Below are 20569 nucleotides of genomic sequence, written 5' to 3'. Positions count from 1 at the left end.
CGTACACTTTAAAACACCAAATGATAGTACATATTCTTATGAGGACATAAAGATATAGTAAAAGTTTAAAAACACAAACAGGAAGCATACAGATGAGCTTCAGGATGGAGGTTGTATCTGAGGAGAGGGTGGAAGTGTGAGTTCTGTGTTAGCATTGTTTTCTTTCTTTTTTTTTTTTTTTCTTCTCTTTTTTTTTGAGACAGAATCTTGCTTTATCACCCAGGCTGGAGTGCAGTGTCGTGGTTTCAGCTCACTACAAACTGCACCTCCTGGGTTTAAGTGATCCTTGTGCCTCAGTCTCCAAGTAGCTGGGTCTACAGGTATATGCCACCATGCCCAGCTAATTTTTGTATTTTTAGTAGAGACGGGGTTTCACCATGTTAGCCAGGCTGGTCTCGAACTCCTGGCCTCAAGCAATCTGCCCACCTTGGCCTCCCAAAGTGCTGGGATTACAGGCATGAGCCACCATGCCTGGTCTGTTTTATTTCTTTTGAAAAAATATGTAATATTGCTTCACTTGACTAACCTTTAAAACAAATCTGTAGCAAAGGTGGGTTGTGTGTATATGGGTATCAGTTATATTAGTTTTTGGACTTTTCTGTATATTAGAAATATTTAACAAGAAAAAACTTTAATTAAGAAACTTTACATAGTTTTTTCTTTCTGTTTTAGAAATAGAGATGGGGTCTTGCTATGTTGCCCAGGCCGGCCTTGAACTCCTGGCCTCAGGTGATCCTCCTGTCTTAGCCTCCCAAAGTGCTGAGATTACACTTGTAAGCCATTATGCCCAGCAAAAATTTTAAGACTTAAAAGTATGTACAATTGCCTGAACCACGTATGCTTTGGGATTTCATTTTCATTTTATTATTTTATTTTTTTGAGATAGGGTCTTGCTTTGTCACTAAGGATGGAGTGCAATGGAGTGCAATGGCAGGACCATGGCTCACTGTGGCCTCTACCTCCTAGGTTCAAGCAATCCTCCCGGCTCAGCTTTCTGACTAGCTATGACTCCAGGTGTGCAACACCACACCCAGCTAATTTTTTAACTTTTTGTACAGACAGAGTCTTGCTATGTTACCCAGGCTAGTTTCAAACTCTTGGCCTCAAGTGATCCTTCTGCCTTGGCTTCCCAAAGTGCTGGGATTACAGGCCTGAGCTACCATGCCCAGCCTGTTTTCAAAGGGATTCAAAGTAGGCTTGCTTTTAAAAGCTAGAAGTAGGTTTTAGATAATGTGTTTAGTATGACACAGAACAATTTTAAGGATAAGATCCTAACTGCTGAATATTGTTCCAATAATTAAACTAGTTTATTACAGTAACATTTACCAACTAATCTATTAGTGTCTGAGAAAGAATGTCCCTGAGATTTAAATCAGTGTGTAGCCTCCCCAGGCCAATCTGATTCCATTTTTATGTAACAAAGTGGTGAGTTGTTTTTCTGTTGTCATGGACCTCAGGTTACATAAAACTGGGCATACCCAGATGAATCAAGCATGCAACCACAAAGAGAACCTAAGTGCTGGGACTGAGGAGTAAGGACTTAATTATTATAAGAAGTGGACACTTTATGGCAGGATCAAGGATCTAATCAGATGAGCTCTTGGGTCACACCCTGGCAGGATCTGGTCAGATCATGCCTCCTGGTATCAACTCATTGCAGGATCCAATCAGATCACACCTCATTACCCCATGCTTACAAAACCTGATCCAGCCCCAAGCTCAGGGAAGACACTGTTGTGGGAATAATCCCAGTGTTCTCCTTACTTGTTACAAGTAATAAAATCCCCTTGCTAAATCCTCCCTAGTTGTGGACACTGGATTGATATCTGCCAAGGGACCATACACACCCGTTGTATGGGAACAAGGGGTTACCACGTTGGCTGCTGTATTAGTCCATTTTCACACTGTGGATAAAGACATACCTGAGACTGGGAGGAAAAAGAGGTTTAATTGGACTTACAGTTCCATATGGCTGGGAGGGCCTCTGAACCATGGCAGGAGGCAAAAGGCACTTCTTACATGGCAGCAGCAGAAAATGAGAAAGAAGCAAAAGTGGAAACCCTGATAAACACATCAGATCTCATGAGATTTATTCATTATCACAAGAATAGCACGGGAAATACTGGCCCTCACAATTAAATTACTTCCCCGTGTCCCTCCCACAACATGCGAGAATTCTAGCAGATACAATTCAAGTTGAGATTTGGGTGGTGACACAGCCAAATCATATCAGCTGCATAGCTGTATCACTTGGAGAACTTAAAAAAGAGCTATCATAGCCACAACATTTAAGATTGTGATTCAAGAGTAGACTCTGCCCTGGGCATCCTTACTGCTAAAAAGCACCCCAGGTCATTCTGTTGTGCAGCTTGCGCTGGAATTTGTGGTTTACATACATGACTTTGGAGACTGAAAATTCAACCCATCTTATGATTTTCAAAAACCAAACCATTCACTTACGGCTTAGAGTTCAAGTAATAATCTATGAACGTGCCCTACCCCATGACATCCCTTCTCCAGTTGGCTTTAATATTTTCTTCTGGTTTTAATAGGTAACATACAAACAAGGCTCAAAAAAGTTCTGTTATCACATCCTCATCCAGCCCACTTCTCAACCTCTCTCACAGGCAACCTGTTTCTTTTTTTTTTAAATTAGTTTCTTACGTATCCTTCTAGTGTTCTCTTAAAACAAATATAAGCAAATAGGAATACACGTTCTTATTTTTCTCCCTGTCCTTTCAAAAATGTAGCATACTATGTATCCTATTCTGTGCCTTCCTTTTTTTTTCATTTAGCAATATATTCAAGAGATATTTGCATATTAAGACTTAGAGAGCTTTTTCACTCGTTTTTAAAATTTAAATAGTTGCAAAATAGTCCACTGTGTACAAGTACCAAGGTTTTTGTTTTTAGAACTAGGCTCCACCTTAGACTGCATAGAAATCTAATAAAAGTCATTAACTCCGGGGGTAGGGTAGGCTGGGGAAGGTACAACAAAACTCCTTTTGTTGTAAGTAAACTGAAATGAGGGAGATCTTTGTGAGCATCTAGATGGTAGTGGTGGTTATGCAAATCTACACGTGATAAAATACCAAAGAATGATACATTTACATATTTCTCTAACCAACCAGGTTAAATGGTGATGATAGAGGGGCTCTGAACTAACTATAGACAGATTAACAATAGTAGAGACAAGGTTTATTTACACAGGCAGTTGTATTTTCAGAAGGCTCGGTTTAAGTTTATATAATGTTTTTCCCTGTGGCTACTGACTGGATGTTTTCAGTTTAAAATTTTCATAATACTTTGGTGGACTATTATTAGTTCTGTTTTTCAGAGCCTTGGCCAAAACAGTATGCTGTTTTAATATTTAAATTTTTGTGCCAATCTGATAGGTGAAAAATTGTATCACAAGGCATTCTCTTTTTTGTTTGTTTTTTTGTTGTGAGACGGAGTCTCACTCTGTCTCCCAGGCTGGAGTGCAGTGGCGCCATCTTGGCTCACTGCAACCTCCCCCCAAGAACTGCTTGGGTTCAAGCAATTCTCCTGATTCAGCCTCCTGCGTAGCTGGGATCACAGGTGCACGCCACCACGCCTGGCTAATTTTTGTATTTTTAGTAGAGACGGGGTTTCACCACGTCGGCCAGGCTGGTCTCCAACTCCTGACCTCAGGTGATCTGCCCACCTCTGCCTCCAAAAGTGCTGGGATTACAGGCGTGAGCCACCACCACACTGGGCCAGGCATTCTTATATTTGTGCTTCTCTTCCTATGCATTTGAGCATGTTTTCATATGTCTACAAACCATTTGTATTTCTTTTTCTGCATATAGCTTATTCATGTTCTTTGCCCATTTTTCTATTCAATTTCTTTTTCTGTTCCCATTGATTTCCAGGAGCTTTATACAAATTAGGGAAATTAGCTCTTTGATGGCAGGAATTACAACTTTTAAAAAAGCCAGTTTGTGATTTGTCTTTTGACTTCGCTTATAGTTTTGGGTATTTTGCCAGGCAAACACATTATTTTATTTATTTATTTATTTTTTGTGACAGGGTCTCACTTTGTCACCCAGGCTGGAGTGCAGTGATGTGATCACAGCTGACTGCAGTCTTGACCTCCCGGACTCAGATGATCCTCCCACCTCAGCCTTCCAAGTAGCTGGGACTATACGTGCACACCATTCCCAGCTAATTCTGTTGTTGTTGTTGTTGTTGCAGAGACGAGGTCTCGCTATGTTGCCCAGGCTGATGTCAAACTCCTAGATTCAAGCGATCCTTGTGGCTAGGCCCCCGCAAAGTGCAGCGATTGCAGACATGAGCGACTGTGCCTGGCCTAAAAGCCTTTTATTTTTACTAATTACTTTTTCTTCAGGGTGATCTGGTTTAACATTTGTTTTGTTTTCTTTTTGTTTTCAAGACAGTCTCACTCTGTCGCCCAGGCATGAGGGCAGTGGCACGCCCACTGCTCACTGGAACCTCAACTTCCCAGGGTCAGGTGATCCTCCCACCTCAGCCTCCAGGATAGCTGGAACTGAGGCAGGAAATAGGGTCTGGAGGCAGGGAACCTAAGGGTTTCCTAGAACTAAATTAAATGGAAAGCCTCCAATCTTCTAAAGCCAAGTAAATAATTTTGTAACTATACTTCAGCTATGGCAGGAAACATCATATACCAAGTAACCAACGGGAAACCTCTAGAGTGTATTTGAACCCCAGAAAATTGTGTAACTGGGCCCTTGAGCTGCCTGCTTGGGCCCAGCCCCACGAGCTGCTTGCTTGGGCCCGGCCCCACCCCGTGGAGTGTGCTTTCATTTTCAATACATCTCTGCTTTTGTTGCTTCATTCTTTTCTTGCTTTGTTTGTGCATTTTGTCCAACTCTTTGTTCAAAATGCCAAGAACCTGGACACCCTACACTGGTAGCATAGTTTGGTTAGCCAGCCAGGTGGTAAGCCCAAAGTTTGGGGTTTATTTTTCACCTTTTCCTTTCTGCTCCATCCAGGGGAATCTCTCTCTCTTTTCCTTTCCAACTCAGGATCCTTGGTGGGCAGCACCTAAACACGGAGGCAACTGCAGGTTTCTGGCCAGGCCCACTCTCCAGTGTTGCCTGAAGGCCAAGGAGTGACTGAGGACAGCTGCCCTCCCTGGAAGAGGTAAGGACTCTTTTCTATCATTTCCGGCTGTGGTCCCTAATCCCTACATGTGGCGCAGGTAATCTGGAGAGAACTCGAACATGTTTCAGTCAACTTAAACCTTCTTTTCTTATACTAAATTCTTCCCTTCCTCTATTTGACTGGCTAAGGACAAAAGAAACCCACTCAGCCTCCAGCTCCTATCATTACCATTCATGGCTATCACTTCAGTGGAATGGGAAGCATGGGAAAGCGTGGCCTTATCAAATTATGAGGATGCTAAAAGTTGGGGATTATATCCAGGAACCAAAGGAAAGCTCATAGTAGGCCATTGCCTCTGGAGGGAAAACATGCAAAGTGGGATTGGTGCCCACCTAAGGTCAGAGACGTCTGACACTCTAAGACTGGACCCCAAAGGGGGACGCCTCAGGGGATCGAACTCCAGACTTCAACCTCTCCAAAGGGGACACCCTAGGCAGAGGTTCTGAGGTCCAGTACTAAGCCCTCCTTAGAATTTTCTTTCACAGATGACAATGGGAAATTTTGCAATACTGTTTGGTCCCAATATTGTTTGGAATCTGGAGTTTGCTGCTGAATGGGAAAGTGGGATGGAGTTGCATGTACCCAGGCTTTTGTGCTGCTGTTCTAAGCAGGGGGCCTGGTTAGCGAGGGATGCTGTCCTTTAGTGCTGTTTGGCCCCAGTGTTCTTTGGAGCCTGGGGAGGTTTGGCCTTTAAAAACCAAACTGCCATGGAAACTGCTTTACCCGCAGTTTTGGTTCACAGCCTTCATTGGATTATCTATTGGGGCATACAAAGTAAAACTGGTGAGCCTGTATTGCTATCTCATGGCTAGAGTTCCAAGGTAAAAGCTATTGGATCTTTGTTTGAGTGTGTGTGTATACCTGTCTAGATGTGTTTATTTGTATGTATACTTACTATTATATGTTGTGTCTACCAAATTGGCTTTTAAGTAAAAGAGTGCTCATAAATTAAGTACATAAGTCTAAGCAAATTTCAAGTTCACGTGACTTAAGTATAAACAAGCTGGTTTTAAAACTATTGATAAAACAAAAATAGAAATCCCTTCAGAATTGCCAACATACATTTTTGTCTAGATTTTATATTTGTCTCTGCTAGATATTTTGAGGTGTCAGAGTTTGGCATAGAAGGTTATAAAACTATAAACCCAGCCAAAACAAAATGATCTTCGTTTGCATGCCTTTTTGTTTGTTTGTTTTGACAAATGAGAGTAATTTAATGTTGTTAGCCAAATCTTCTGAGTTATCGGTAAAAATATCTGTGTATTTAACTTTAAGGCCCTTACTTAGGTTTAGGTGAGCACTGGATGTTCACTGGCTATTAAAAGCAATTATAGTGTCTAATATCTCAGTTTGCAGAAGTAATCTAGATAAACTGTTGAAAATGAAGGAATTGAGTACAGTAAATGGGATAAATGTTTTAGGTAAATTTTTTGTGTAAATTAAAATCTTAAAGTTAATTTTGATGCTCAGTTACTATCTGGCTCATTTTCAATTAAGAAAGGGTTGTGATATGGGGAAACATGTTTCTAAAACTGTGCAAATGTTCTTATGTATAAATGCCCATATCTGATACTTCAGGATTTCTTGTTCTTTTTGGTTTCATTAAAGTTTTAGGTTGCTAAGGATATCCTTGGGTTACTAAGGATAAGAATTCAAATTAACACATAATTCTGAATACAAAATATGCCAGAAAGGGTTGTGTTATTAGTGAGAAAAAGTATAATTTTGTGTAATTCAGAAGTTATCTAAAAGTTAGCTCAAATCACAGATTTGAAAAGGTTCCCTTATAACCACGTGCGGTACTTTCTCTTAGTCTCCACCACCCAGACCAGGAATTTTGGGATTCATGTCATAGTTAGCTCTAAAATAATCTTAAGTAGTTGGAAGTCTTTGCAAGCTCAAAATTAACTACTCTAGACTCCTTCTGGGAGGGGCAGTGGAGATTGTCCAATGCAGTGGCTCAGTAGCTGTGGCTTCATCATTTTACAATGGTGTCATAGGTTCAATCTTGGCTTGGGGAATGAGTCCTTTCTGGTTTGATATCTGTGTGACATTTACCATTTGCTGATTCTCTTCCCCTCCATGAACTGTTTCAAATGTTCCTTTCTCTGAGAACCTGGGAGGTTACCTTTGGTAAAGTTCAAAGCCAGAAATATTGGCCACTTGGCATGGCTAGAGTTGGGTAATAGGAGATTTAAAAGAATTTGTTTTTAAAGAGCATTATGGTTAAAAGCCTAACTAAAAGTGGATATCCAAGCTATATGTATACTTAAAAGGCCTTTATGTATTTTTTTTTTCTCTTCTTGAATCTTGTTTTGCTGGAAAGAAGCTTTTTTTAATTCTCTTCACAGTTGACTGAGTTATTTTTCTCCATTTTGTCTTGCCACTCTTAATGCACACATGAGAGGCCCTAACATCACTTCTGAGAGCATGGGACTCTTTGGGAAAAACAGAAAAGTTACCAAGGACCCTATTTTGGGAGAAAAATCCTGTTTTCCTCAGAACCCCAAGAATTAAAAGTGCTATGATAGATCCCTCTCAAAATCTATTCTTGTCTTCCAGCTACATCTGCTTATTAAGTCATAGAAACTGCATGTTTTCCTGGCCCTGTTGCGTGAAGAGCTCCACCCTGAGGCCAGTAATCCAATTAGCAGATTGGCAAATGAAAAATCTTACAACTACTGCACATTTTGTCTATCTATGTAGTTATATATGTGTTATGCGTGTGATGTTTATATAAAAAAGACATGCAAGGTGTGTAAAGAAAGTAAAATATGTTTTTGGTAAAAGATTATAAGAAGCCATGGGAATGTAAATTTTTGCCTAGTTTAGAGGGTTAAAGGATTGTTTTCAGTTAAATAAGATAAAGCTAAAGGTTTGAACAAGTTGTGGAAGGTTTGTAAAAATTAATCTTGTAAAAGAAATTCTCTGTGTGAACATATTGACTACATTCAAAAGGGTATTTGATTTTTCCATAAATTGAGCATTGGAATAAAAGCACAAGGTTTTCTTAAGGCACTGATGTGCTCTTTAACAAAAATTTGTAAAGGGATTATGAGAATCCCATCTTATGGTCAAACTGATTAAGATTGAATGGATTTGTCTATAAGGTTTCATTTTAAAAATAAAATACTGGGGTTAATATTAATGGTGGACTAATGCAGGGGTGAAATTTGGCTTTCTCTCCCTTGAACACAATTTTCATTTAATTGTAAAGGATAATGAAAGATGCTTGTTTGCCTTGCAAATAAACTACCAAATAGAAGAAGAAGACAGGAGACAGATTGTTTGGAAAGCTAAGTCTTCTTATGTATGTATGTATTTATTTATTTATTGAGACGGAGTCTTGCTCTGTCACCCAGGCTGGAGTGCAGTTGCACGATCTTGGCTCACTGCAACCTCCGCCTCCCGGGTTCAGGCGAGTCTCCTGCCTCAGCCTCCTGAGTAGCTAGGATTACAGGCGCGTGCCATCACACCCAGCTAATTTTTGTATTTTTAGTAGAGATGGGGTTTCGCCATGTTGGTCAGCCTGGTCTGCTGGCACTATGGCAACCATTTCAAAATATGTCAAAGTACATTTTGGGGTAAAATATTTTGATTTGCTGCACTGGCAAGGGAGATGAGCAAATGGATCTCTCACACATTGTTTTTGAGAATGTAAAATGGTACAGTCACTCTGGAAAACAGTTTAGCTGTTTCTTATGCAATTATCATATGACCCAGCAGTTGTACTCTTTTATATTTATTCAAGAGAAGTAAGAACAGAAGTTCAAAGATCTGCACACAAATGTCCACAGCAGCTTTAGCCACAGTAGTAAAAAACTGGAAACAATCCAGATGTCCTTCAGTGGGTGAATGGTTAAACATCTGTGGTACATCCCTATCATGGTGCAGCGACCCATTTGGAATCCCAGAGTTGGCATAATGCTTCTTTTAAGCTGAAGACATCTGAGATTCAACAAGTGGAGGAAAAGCCTTCTAGGAGCTTCCCTTAACTGACTAAAGCAGCAACCTCTGGGAAATGAGGCTATTAGAAATTCCCCCTCCTGGGGAGTTTTTGGCCCTGAAGATGAATAGGCAAATATCATTACACAATTTTTTACCACGTGTTTGTCTTTCCCAAAGAGACCTATTTGTTTTTCCTATAGAGGCCCTTTCTCCCCCTTCCTTTATATACCTAAGGTAGGTATATAAACAAAACCCCTTAACTATTTAATGAGCCAGGTACTTGCTCATTATGCATAGGAAATAAACCTTTTACTACTGTTAATCTGTCTTTTGTTATTTAATTTCCAAGCCCCAGTCACTGAATCTAAGAGGGTGGATGAAAATTTTTTTCCTTCCCTCACAATAAATTCTATTCAGCAAAAAAAACAAAAAAAAGACTGGATGATTCTATTTATTCTTGAAATGACAAATTTATAAAGCTAGAGACTAGTGTTTACCGAGGATTAGAGACCAGGACAGGAGGTTAGGGGTAGCGAGTGGTTATAAGAGGACAAACAACACAAGGGATCCTTATGCTGTTGGAACTGTCTTGTAGCTTGACTATAGCGGTGGATACACAAACATATGTGATAGAACTGCACAGTCCTACACACACATATACATGTAAAACTGGGAATATCTGAAAAAGCTTGCTGTATCATATTGTAAAAGTTGTCAGAATCAAAATGGAGTCAGTAATGTAAAACAAACAAACAAACCTTGACAAATAGAGCGAGGCAAGGCCATGAAAAAAGGGTTCTCATATTTGTAAGCCTGATAAAAAACTATCGCCAAAGACTGCAAACACCAAAATATTGCACAAAGGCCATCACAATCTTACAGAAAAAATACTTCTGCAAGGCCTATCTGTCCCAGTAACTGCCTGTTCAATCCTGGACTGGCGTCATCCTTGTTATTGATCTTGTAGCCAACTATAATTATTTTAAAACAATTATGTAATCCTATGGCACGTGTATTTCCATGGCAATGCTCTATTCCCAAAGAAGCATCTTTTCTTTCAGAGAGCCTCTCTCTGTTATTTAGGTTGACAGTATCAATGTCAATTTCCTGGTTGTGATATTGTACTATAGGTTGGTAAAGTGTTACACAGGGGCAAATCAGATAACAAGATGCAGGATCTATCTGTATTTCTTTTTATAACTGCATGAGAATCTACAATTATCTGAAATGAAGTTTAAACAAATTCTCTCACCACCCCCAAAGGAAAATTAAACTACTTTATGGGCTTTAAAATTACAGGAATTGATACGGCTTATGAGAATTGTGTCAACAATTTATTAGAATTTAATGAAAAAATACTTAACACTATATTCAGTTTTGATTTTGATTTCCTAAGCCAAATTGTTCATACCTGCTTGATATGGTTTGGCTGTGTCCCCACCCAAATCTCATCTTGAATTATAGCTCCCATAATCCCCATGTGTCATGGGAGGGACCCAGTGGGAGGTAACTGAATCATGGGGGCGGGTTGTTCCCGTGTTGTTCTCGTGATAGTGAATAAGTCTCACAAGATCTGATCGTTTTATAAAGGGCAGTTCCCCTGCACTTCTCTCTTGCCTGCTGCTATGTAAGACGTGCCTTTGCTCCTCCTTCACCTTCCTCACCACAATTGTGGGGCCTCGTCAGCCACGTGGAACTGCGAATCCATTAAATCTCTTTTTCTTTATAAATTACCCAGTCTTGGGTATGCCTTTATTGGCAGTGTACCAATGGATTAGATTTTAAGTTGATCCCAATTTCATATCCCCAAGCCAAAACTTCTACACCAGAATCTGTCCAACCTCTGCTTGCTTTCTCCATAAATAATAGCTTCTGTTCTAGGTATTCTCCAAAACTGCTAAAAATGCAACCTTTCCCATCTACCAGTCTCTGATTCTTCATTCTAGTCTTTAGGAGTTCCTAACAATGCCTTGCCCTTTTAAGAATTATAGTGATTCCCTCAAAAGAGGGTTAAATAAGCCAAGACAGGACACAAGGCAAGGGAATCAACACAAAGGAAATGGGTTTGCCTGTAGTGTGATCTTAGCCAAGTCAACAATTTCTCTTTCCCAAATTACCAGTGGACAAAAATGAAACCAGACACTCACTTCTATTTTCAAAGAAATTTTAAAAGATAGGATTATTATGGAGCTAAAGTATTTTTTAATCATGTGTAAACCAAAAATAAGATTCTAAGGCCCCTCAAACCAGCTGAACAGACTTCCTCCCTAGCCAGGGGTCTTAAAATTTCACCTGAGAGACTGTTTCAGGCCATGATGGGAAGTGGGGGTCGAACATACCTCATTATACCTCACCAGCATGAACATCAACACAGACCTTTAAGCCTAATAAGAAGCATTTCAATCCATTCTCTCTGAAGTCGGCTACCTGGAGGCTTCATCTGCATGATTAAACTTTGGTCTCTACAACTTCTTATCACAACCCAGACATTCCTTTCTATTCACCCCAGGTTTTTAGCCCAACTCAACCAATTGTCAACCAGAAAATGTTTAAATTTACCTATAGCCTGGAAGCCACCCCCCACTTCCGTTATAGGAGTTATTAAAAAATTATTTTAGGCATATAGAGAGGAAAAGGTGTCCTTGGGAAGTTTTTGTTTCTTTTAAAGCAGCTCCAGGAACGTTTCTTGTCTAGCAGGAAAGCCCGGCTCTTCCAGCTGGGACAGCAAGCTTAGACATGCAAATGCCGGCCATTAGAAACTGTGTCCACCCGGTGAGGTGGCTCACACCTATAATCCCAGCACTTAGGGAGGCCTAGGTGGACGGATCACGTGAGGTCAGGAGTTCCAGACCAGCCTGACCAACATGGTAAAACCCCGTCTCTACTAAAAATACAAAAATTAGCCGGGCATGGTGGTAGGTGCCTATAATCCCAGCTGCTTGGGAGGCTGAGGCAGGAGAATCACTTGAACCCGGGAAGTGGAGGTTGCAGTGAGCTGAGATCACGCATTGCACTCCAGCCTAGGCAACAAGAATGAAACTCCGTCTCAAAAAAATAAATAAAGAAATATAAGGTAAAGGAGATGGGCTTGCCTTTATTGTGACCTTAGCCAAGTCAACAATTTCTCTTTCCCAAATTACCAGTGGACAAAAATGAAACAAGACACTCACTTCTATTTTCAAAGAAATTTTAAAAGATAGGACTATTATGGAGTTTAAATTTTTTTTAATCACGTAATTACTTGGGTCCAACAACTTAACAGGCATTGGGAATTTCTTCAACTCACCCTCTTTTTCAGGGAAGATAGTCAGAAGAAACACTTAAACAGATGCCAAAAGACCAGAGTTCCATATCAGGGGCTGCATATTCAACACTGGCTGGGGACAGGGGGTTACCAAATTGAGTGAAGGGAGCATGAACCACGTTCACAGCCTCCTCAGTATGCATTCCACCAGCTCCATTATCTGGCCCTGCCATGTCTTGCACTTCTCAAAACACACCGCTTCTGCTCTCACAGGTTTGTTTTTTTTATGTGACACAAATTCTGTATGTTTGCTTTTAAATATCCTTTTCCTTCCTTTGCTCCAATTCTGAATAAAACACATACGTCACAGAATTTCCTCTGATATCCTACTAAGTCTCCTTTTGCTTCTTTGCTTCTCAACATTTACCCAGGATGGTCTGAACTGTACCCCAAAGGCTGACTTTTCCACTCCTGTTTCTTCACTATCCTTCTGATGCCCCATACCCATTTATGGTTTTGGCTAGCATTTATAGCTCTTAAAGCAAACTAAATATTGCCTGAGAAGGACTCCGTATGTCTATATTTGAGTCCTTGTGGATGAACTGTAACCTAGCTTAATAAGTAGACAAGATTGAAAGCCTAACTTAGGAGTATGCGCCTGTAACAGTAGCTGCGTCTTGGGCAATCCCAGCAGCCATCCTTCAACCACTCATGGACTGCTGAGTGTTCAAACTGTGTTCAAATAAAGCAACTGCAAATCTGTAACCAATCCAGCCACTGTGTACCTCACTTCCGATTTCTGTCGCTTCCCTTCATTTGTCTATAAATTTGTTATGACCACAAGGCATCCCTGGAGTCTGTCCGAATCTGCTGTGGTTCTGGGGGCTGCCCAATTTGCTGCTCAATTAAACTCCTTTAAATTTAATTCAGCTGAAGTTTTCCTTTTACCATAGCTTTAGCACTGGTCCACTTTCTAGACCCATTTCTGACCAGCTTCTAAGACACTTTCAGTTGTAAGTTTTATTAATGCCTAAAACATGTCTAAAACTGAATTACCTTTCTTCTGCCACCCTAAATTACTTTTTCTCCAGATGTCCCAATCTTTGCCTATCACCAAGCTATTTCATTTAGAAAATGTGGAGTCCATCTAATTCCTCCATTTCAAGATAATTCCCACATCTTCTCAAGTCTTCTTTTATTAACATGTCTTCCTTTCTGATCATCGGTGCTATCACCCTCATTGGGGGCCTTGTTACACTAAAAGTGGACTTGTGAAATGGTCTAAGTGGGATGTGGCTTCAGAGTCTCACGTGATGAGTTCCTTTTGTGAGCTGCTGATTGTTTTATCTTGTAAACTCCTTGGCAAACGGCACCTTAAAATCTCAATGGCTGCTATTGAAATCTTTCAACAAAAATCTTTGAAACTGTAGATCAGTTTCTATAGCCAACAAACTGAGTATGGCAAATAGTTTTAGAGAGAAAGTTCCCTACCAGGTTATAAGGAGAAAGGCCACCTTTCCCCTCCTTCATGGAGTACACTGTTACACAGGTCTACACCCGTGGTTCTCAGTCCAGTAATTTTGCCCCCGCGGGACATTTGGCCACGGATGGAGACATTTTGGGTTGTCATAGCTCAGGCATGCTATTGGCCTCTTATGAGTAAAGGACAGGGATACTGCTTAGCATCCTACAAAACACAGAAAACCTGGTCCACCCCTTACAGAGAATGAGTCAAGATAATGTGGGCCTTCTTAGACAAGGTGGCATGAGGAACAACAACAACAAAAACGACAATGTAGGCCCAAGACAGGGCAAGTGTGCCAGGATCCCGAGAGAAAGGAGAAAGACTCTTTGATGGTTGCCAGGGAGAGTGTCTTTATGGTTACTTAGTCTTCTTAGCACCAGAGAGAGATCAACGGAAGACAAAGATATATTTGCATGTGCAAAGTAACTGCCATTTCTGTGTTGAGTAGTAAACATTATAAATTCTTGTGTTTTGGTAAATAAAAGGGCTCTTCTCCAGGACTGTGGGCAACCCTGTCTGGGCAACACCCATGTAGGAACTGGCAGAAGAAATCCAGGCTTGCTTCACTCTGTGATTCTTTCTAGCTTCCTAGATTGGAGAAGCCAAAACTGCTTGGCAGCTATCAGCTCCTCACTGCTGTGAGATCAAGGATAAACTTAACCCTTAGGCAGTTAACATCTGAACCCATTCCAACCTTCTGCAAAATTGTTACATCACCTATAGTGGCATATTATTTCTTAAACAAGCTGAGCATATTCCTACCTCTATACCTTTGCGTGCACATTTCCTTGCCCTGGAATCCGCACCCCTCTGCTGCTTTACCTAAAACTGCTCCTTTGAATGGTCACTTGAAGCCCCATCTCCTATAAGCACATCTGCCCATATTATTTATTTAGCATTAGCAACATGCTATCTTCTACTGTCCTAAAATTCATTTTTAAAACAGATACCCTACCTCCCCAATTAAAAATGTAATTTTTTTTTGATGTCAAGAACCCTGTTGTAAACCTACAGATCCCCAAAACTTACCTGTGTACTTTGTGTAAGGCAATGATACCCTAAAACATCCTATCAAAGTTATTGGTAATGTGTTCTGCCTACATTAATAGCTAGTGTTGTCCAGGCACAGTGGCTCATGCCTGCAATCCCAGCACTTTGGGAGGCCAAGGCGGGAGGATCACTTGAGTCCAGGATTTTGAAGCTTCAGTGAGCCATGATCTGTATCACTGCACTCCAGCCTGGGTGACAGAACAAGATCCTGTCTCTAAAAAACTAACTTAATTAATTAATTTTAAAAATAGCTAATGTTTACTGATTATTTATAATGAGTCAGCTGTTCTAAGTACTTAAGAACATTTATTATGAGTCAGCTGTTCCAAGTTCTCAGGTTGAAAGGTGTGTCATTCCAAAGAGAAAGGCAAGAGGGTGAGAGAAGGTGAGAGAGAGTGAGAAATGAGGGGAGAGAAGGAGAGAGCAAGAGAAGGCCAAAGTTGTCCTTTAATGAGGAACTCATTCTCTCAAAAACAGCATTAATAATTTACGAGGCCAGTTCCCCTATTTAGAGGTGACAGCATTCTGGCAGCCCTCACAGCCCTCGCTCGCTCTCGGTGTCTCACCTCCTCGGCCTCGGCGCCCATTCTGGCCACACTTGAGGAGCCCTTCAGCCTGCCGCTGCACCGTGGGAGCCCTTCTCTAGGCTGGCCAAGGCTGGAGACAGCGCCCTCGGCTTGCGGGGAGGTGTGGAGGGAGAGGCACGGGCGGGCACCAGGGCTGCGCGGCGCTTGTGGGCCAGCTAGAGTTCCGGGTGGGCGTGGGCTTGGCGGGCCCTGCCCTTGGAGCGGCCGGCGGGCCCTGCAGCCCCGGGCACTGAGGGGCTTAGCACCCAGGCCAGCAGCTGTGGAGGGTGCGCCGGGTCCCCCAGCAGTGCTGGCCCACCAGCGCCGTGCTCGATTTCTTGCCAGGCCTTAGCTGCCTCTCCGCGGGGCAGGCCTCGGGACCTGCAGCCCGCCATGCCTGAGTCTCCCCGCCACCGCCAGTGGGCTCCTGCACGGCCTGAGCCTCCCCGACGAGCGCCGCCCCCTGCTCCACTATGCCCACTCCCATCAACCGCCCAAGGGCTGAGTGTGGGCACGAGGCGGGAGACTGGCAGGCAGCTCCACCTGCGTCCCCAGTGCGAGATCCACTGGGTGAGGCCAGCTGGGCTCCTGAGTCTAGTGAGAACTTGGAGAACCTTTGTGTCTAGCTAAGGGATTGTGAGTGCACCAATCAGCACTCAGTGTCTAGCTCAAGGTTTGTGAACACACCAATCAGCACCCTGTGTCTAGCTCAGGGTTTGTGGATGCACCAATTGGCACTCTGTATCTAGCTAATCTGGTGGGGACTTGGAGAATCTTTAAGTCTAGCTAAGGGATTGTAAATACACCAATCAGCACTCTGTATCTAGCTCAAGGTTTGTAAATGCACCAATCAGCACTCTGTGTCTAGTTCAGGGTTTGTAAATACACCAATCAGCACTCTGTATCTAGCTAATCTAGTGGGGAGGTGGAGAACTTTTGTGTATAGCTCAGGGATTGTAAATGCACCAATCAGCACCCTGTCAAAACAGACCAATCCAATCAGCAGTCTGTAAAACAGACCAATAAGCCTGCCGAGCCAGCAGTGGCAACCCAATCAGGTCCCCTTCCACACTGTGGAAGCTTTGTTCTTTAGCTCTTTGCAATAAATCTTGCCGCTGCTCACTCTTTGGGTCCACACTGCCTTTATGAGCTGTAACACTCACCGCGAAGGTCTGCAACTTCACTCCTGAAGCCAGCGAGGCCACGAGCCCACCAGGAAGAGCGAACAACTCCAGATGCGACACCTTAAGAGCTGTAACACTCACCGTGAAGGTCTGCAGCTTCACTCCTGAGCCGGCGAGACCACAAACCCACCAGAAGGAAGAAACTCCGAACACATCCGAACATCAGAGGGAACAAACTCTGGACACGCCGCCTTTAAGAACTGTAACACTCACCGTGAGGGTCCGCGGCTTCATTCTTGAAGTCAGTGAGACCAAGAACCCACCAATTCTGGACACACTATGACCCAAACACTTCCCATTAGGCCCCACCACTCAAAACCTCCGCACTGGGGATCAAGCTTCCAACACATGAATTTTGGGGGACACATTCAAACCATTTGTGTTCTCTCTACCTGGATGCCAAATATATGTCCAGAAAAAATACTTCTGATTTTGTTGAAGAGCAAAAAGTTGAACAACAAGAATTATATGTATTTTGGCAGCTGCTGTCCGGCAGATGTCCAGAGAATTAACTGAACAAGAATTCACCTCAAGGATATTTGTCAAGAATCACCTCTTGGCTGGGTGCAGTGGCTCATGCCTGTAATCCCAGCATTTTGGAGGGTGAGGTGGGAGGATCGCTTGAGGCCAGGAGTTCTAGACCAGCCTGGCCAACACAGTGAGACCTCATCTCTACAAAACACTTTAAAAATTGGCCAGGTGCAGTGACACATGCCTGTGGTCCTAGCTCCCGGGGAGCTGAGGTCAGAGAATCACTTGAGCCAGGAGTTCAAGGTTACGGTGAGGTATGATCACGCCACTGCACTCCAGCCTGGGCAAGAGAGTGAAACCTTGTCTGAAAAAAAAAAAAAAAAAAATCATCTCTTAAAAGACATCAAGTGGCCTGGTGTGGTGGCTCACGCCTGTAATCCCAGCATTTTGGGAGGCCATGGCAGGTGGATCACGAGGTTAGGAGTTTGAGACCATTTCCATCTTGCTGACCAAGATGGTGAAACCCCGTCTGTACTAAAACTACAAAAATTAGCCGGGCACAGTGGCAGGCGCCTGTAATACCAGCTACTCGGGAGGCTGAGGCAGGAGAATCGCTCGAACCCGGGTGGCATAGGTTGCAGTGAACTGAGATCGCACCACGGCACTCCAACCTGGGCGACAGAGTAAGACTCCGTATCAAAAAAAAAAAAAAAAAAAAAAAGATATCAAGCTACATTAAAATGCTTTGGAACCACAGGTTAACTACAAGGTCCAATTCTCCACTAATTGGGTTGCTTAGACCAAATGGGCAGGACAGTTCTAATCCATCTGCAGGACTAGGAGAGACCTTCTGAGAAGGCAGGGGTAGGCTGAAGGTCAGCATTGCAATCTGATTGTTATGTGACTTGGGAACACTGGTTATTGCCTCCAACTTCCTCATTTGCAAGATGAAGCCACTAATATACCTACTTCAGAGGTTTACAGGAAGAGTAAATAGGGTAGTGGGTGTAAAATGCTGTCCGTGGTCTACAATAAGTGAGTAAATGCTAGCTCTCCATTTGCCTCTGGATAGAAACCAAAATTAGCCCTACCTTGCATTTCTCCCCACTCCATGCCACTTGTGTCCACAGCCATCTACCTACACTGTGGCATGAGGAAACTCCAAAGCTCTTGACCTTCAATGGCTCCTCACAATCCAAAAGGATCAACCCCCAATTCCCTAAAGTGGCCTCAGTCCCCTTTTGTTGCAGTTTTCTGACCACTCCTTTCCCCTCCTAAACTCTAACCCAGCTTCCAAAGAGCCTATCACTTCCCCAATGGTCCTAGTCATTTCTATCTTCTGAATCTGCACGCAGACTGTAGCCCCTTAGGATTTGTTCCACACCTACATGAGGGTTAGTTGCATATAGTTCTAACCTTTCCCCTAAAAGATAAACTTCTTGGAGATAGAGTGTTTTACTCATTATTACATCTGCCATAGCACACAATGCTTCATGCATGGCAGTAAGAGCTGATATTTACCGAGCGCTGACTATATGCTGAGCACTATTCTAAGTGCCTTACATGAACATATGAACTCATTTAATTTTCACAACAATTTTGGAATAGGCACAATTATTCTCTCCATTTACAGACCAGGAAACCGAGACCCAAAGCATAACCTGTCCAAGGTTATACCACTAGGAAGTGAGAGGGCCTGGGTTCAGATCCAAGCAGCCTAGCTGCAGAACCTACGTTCTTAACCACTTTGCTACAGTCGATGTTCAATCAATTTAGCTAATTTATGTAAAAGAGCTTCAAAAACTATAAAGGACTATAAGCCACAATAAACCAAAAGTTCAAACAAAATACGTTTTTGATGTCTCTAAGGAAGGGGAGACAGTAGTATATGAAGGTTAAGTTTAGAATCAGACCAGAGTTCGAATACCACCAGCTCTATCACTTTCTATCTGTGGGCAAGTTATTATTCTTTTTTAGCATCTGCAAGATTAAACTACTTGTTAAGATGGTTGTGAGAATTGAGATGACTCAGGTAGAACGAGAACGTGCCTACCACAGAGTATGCGGTCAATAAATTTTGGCTCTAAAACAGAGTCAAATTGTAAAACCAAAGAAATTTTCTTTGCTAAGTTATTAACCAACAATTATAAACAGTATTAAACAATAATCACTTACTATTTTTTATTGCACTTCAGGCCTGTAAAACAGTCAAATAACATTAATTATCTCTAATGAGAAAAAAGGTAAGAGTTCTGCCTCTGGGCATAAGACTGAAGCAGCAGTTGGAAAGCCTAACTCATTAAAGCAAATGCAAAGGAAACATGAAAAGCACACGTAAGCACTGGGAAAATTCCCAGTGAAGTGTACTGACAAATACAAGTGTATCCAAATGTGTATGTTCTGAAAAGCATGCTATATAATAGGTCCAAGGGGTGAAGAGCATAGGATGTTTAACACAGGGGCTGTTAAAGAATCAACAGTTTGTGTGGGTGCACAGATAAGAATTAAGCACAACAAGAGGCTGGTTTCAGCTTAAGTTCATGGAAGAGGGACTGGCACCGGCTCCGGCTCCCCTGGGCGGCGGTGAGTCTATCCACGGAAGATACCCAGGCTCCAGACATGAGATAAGGGGCAGAGGGAACTCTGTCCCTGGCCGGGAAGCCCGAACAACTCCGAAGTCCCTTACTACCTTTGAGCGGGGCCGCGGAAGGAAGGACAGGGAGACACCTGCTCAGAATGAGACTGGGCCTATATTTTAACTATCTTTTTTGGGGGAGGGGGTGTGAAATGTAATCACTCGGGAAAGGTGGGTGAGGGCATCAGGGAGGTGACACCTGTGCAAAATGCATCCAGAGATCCAGAGATCCAGACTCGGTGGCTCTCAGGACGCAACGGCCTGCAAAGGACATCTTGCGGACGCGACCCTCCGACTGCACTCAAGGTACTTGCTCCGCCAAAGCAGCTTCTAGACAGCCCCGACCCCCTTGCCACCAGCTGCCTCCACCAGAGGCCTGAAGGGGGTCGGGGTCATAGACTGCCCGCGGGTAAAGAGTCTGGGGACCCAGGACGTGGAGCGGGGCTCAGGCCGGAGCCCCGAGGCCCGTTAGAAGACTCTGCCAGCTGCGATGCCAGGGGCCAAGGTCTGGGCCCCCAGGACGCCAGCCTCGAACGCACTCACCAGCCTGCTGCCGCGCAGCAACCGCACTGCCAGGCCCTCCATCCTCGCCGCAGGCCTCTCCGCTCTGCGCCTCTGGGTCTCTAGCCAGCCCCTGGGAGTTAGCGAGCAAGGCCCCGCCCACTCAGTACCCGCCCCGCACACACCCCCGCCTTAATCCCTGCCCCCTGCTGCCTACGGAACCCCAAGAGAGACAAACAGGCCCCTCCTCGCTTTCGCCCTCCATCCTGCTCACGCGAG

The 20569-nt window shown here is 43.1% G+C and overlaps 1 protein-coding gene across 2 annotated transcripts in view; it reads right to left on the bottom strand.

The window, feature by feature from the left end:
• ACADSB (acyl-CoA dehydrogenase short/branched chain) overlaps positions 1-20524 on the bottom strand; it is a 46154-nt gene extending 25630 nt beyond the window's left edge. Inside the window, exon 1 of one of the 2 annotated variants that reach the window (XM_031015710.3) lies at positions 20333-20524. In XM_031015710.3, the coding sequence (XP_030871570.1) occupies positions 20333-20374 (42 nt within the window). In that variant the 5' untranslated portion in view covers positions 20375-20524. Of the gene's footprint in view, positions 1-1960; positions 2064-20332 lie in introns of those variants that run through there. The other variant, XM_055352280.2, reaches the window with a different exon arrangement.
• Positions 20525-20569: the final 45 nt, after the last annotated feature.

The sequence above is a fragment of the Gorilla gorilla genome, chromosome 8, assembly GCF_029281585.2.
Source record: "Gorilla gorilla gorilla isolate KB3781 chromosome 8, NHGRI_mGorGor1-v2.1_pri, whole genome shotgun sequence".
NCBI classification, from domain to species: Eukaryota; Metazoa; Chordata; class Mammalia; order Primates; family Hominidae; genus Gorilla; species Gorilla gorilla.
Note: the sequence above shows the minus strand (reverse complement) of the source record. Positions and strands in the feature narration are given on the sequence as shown.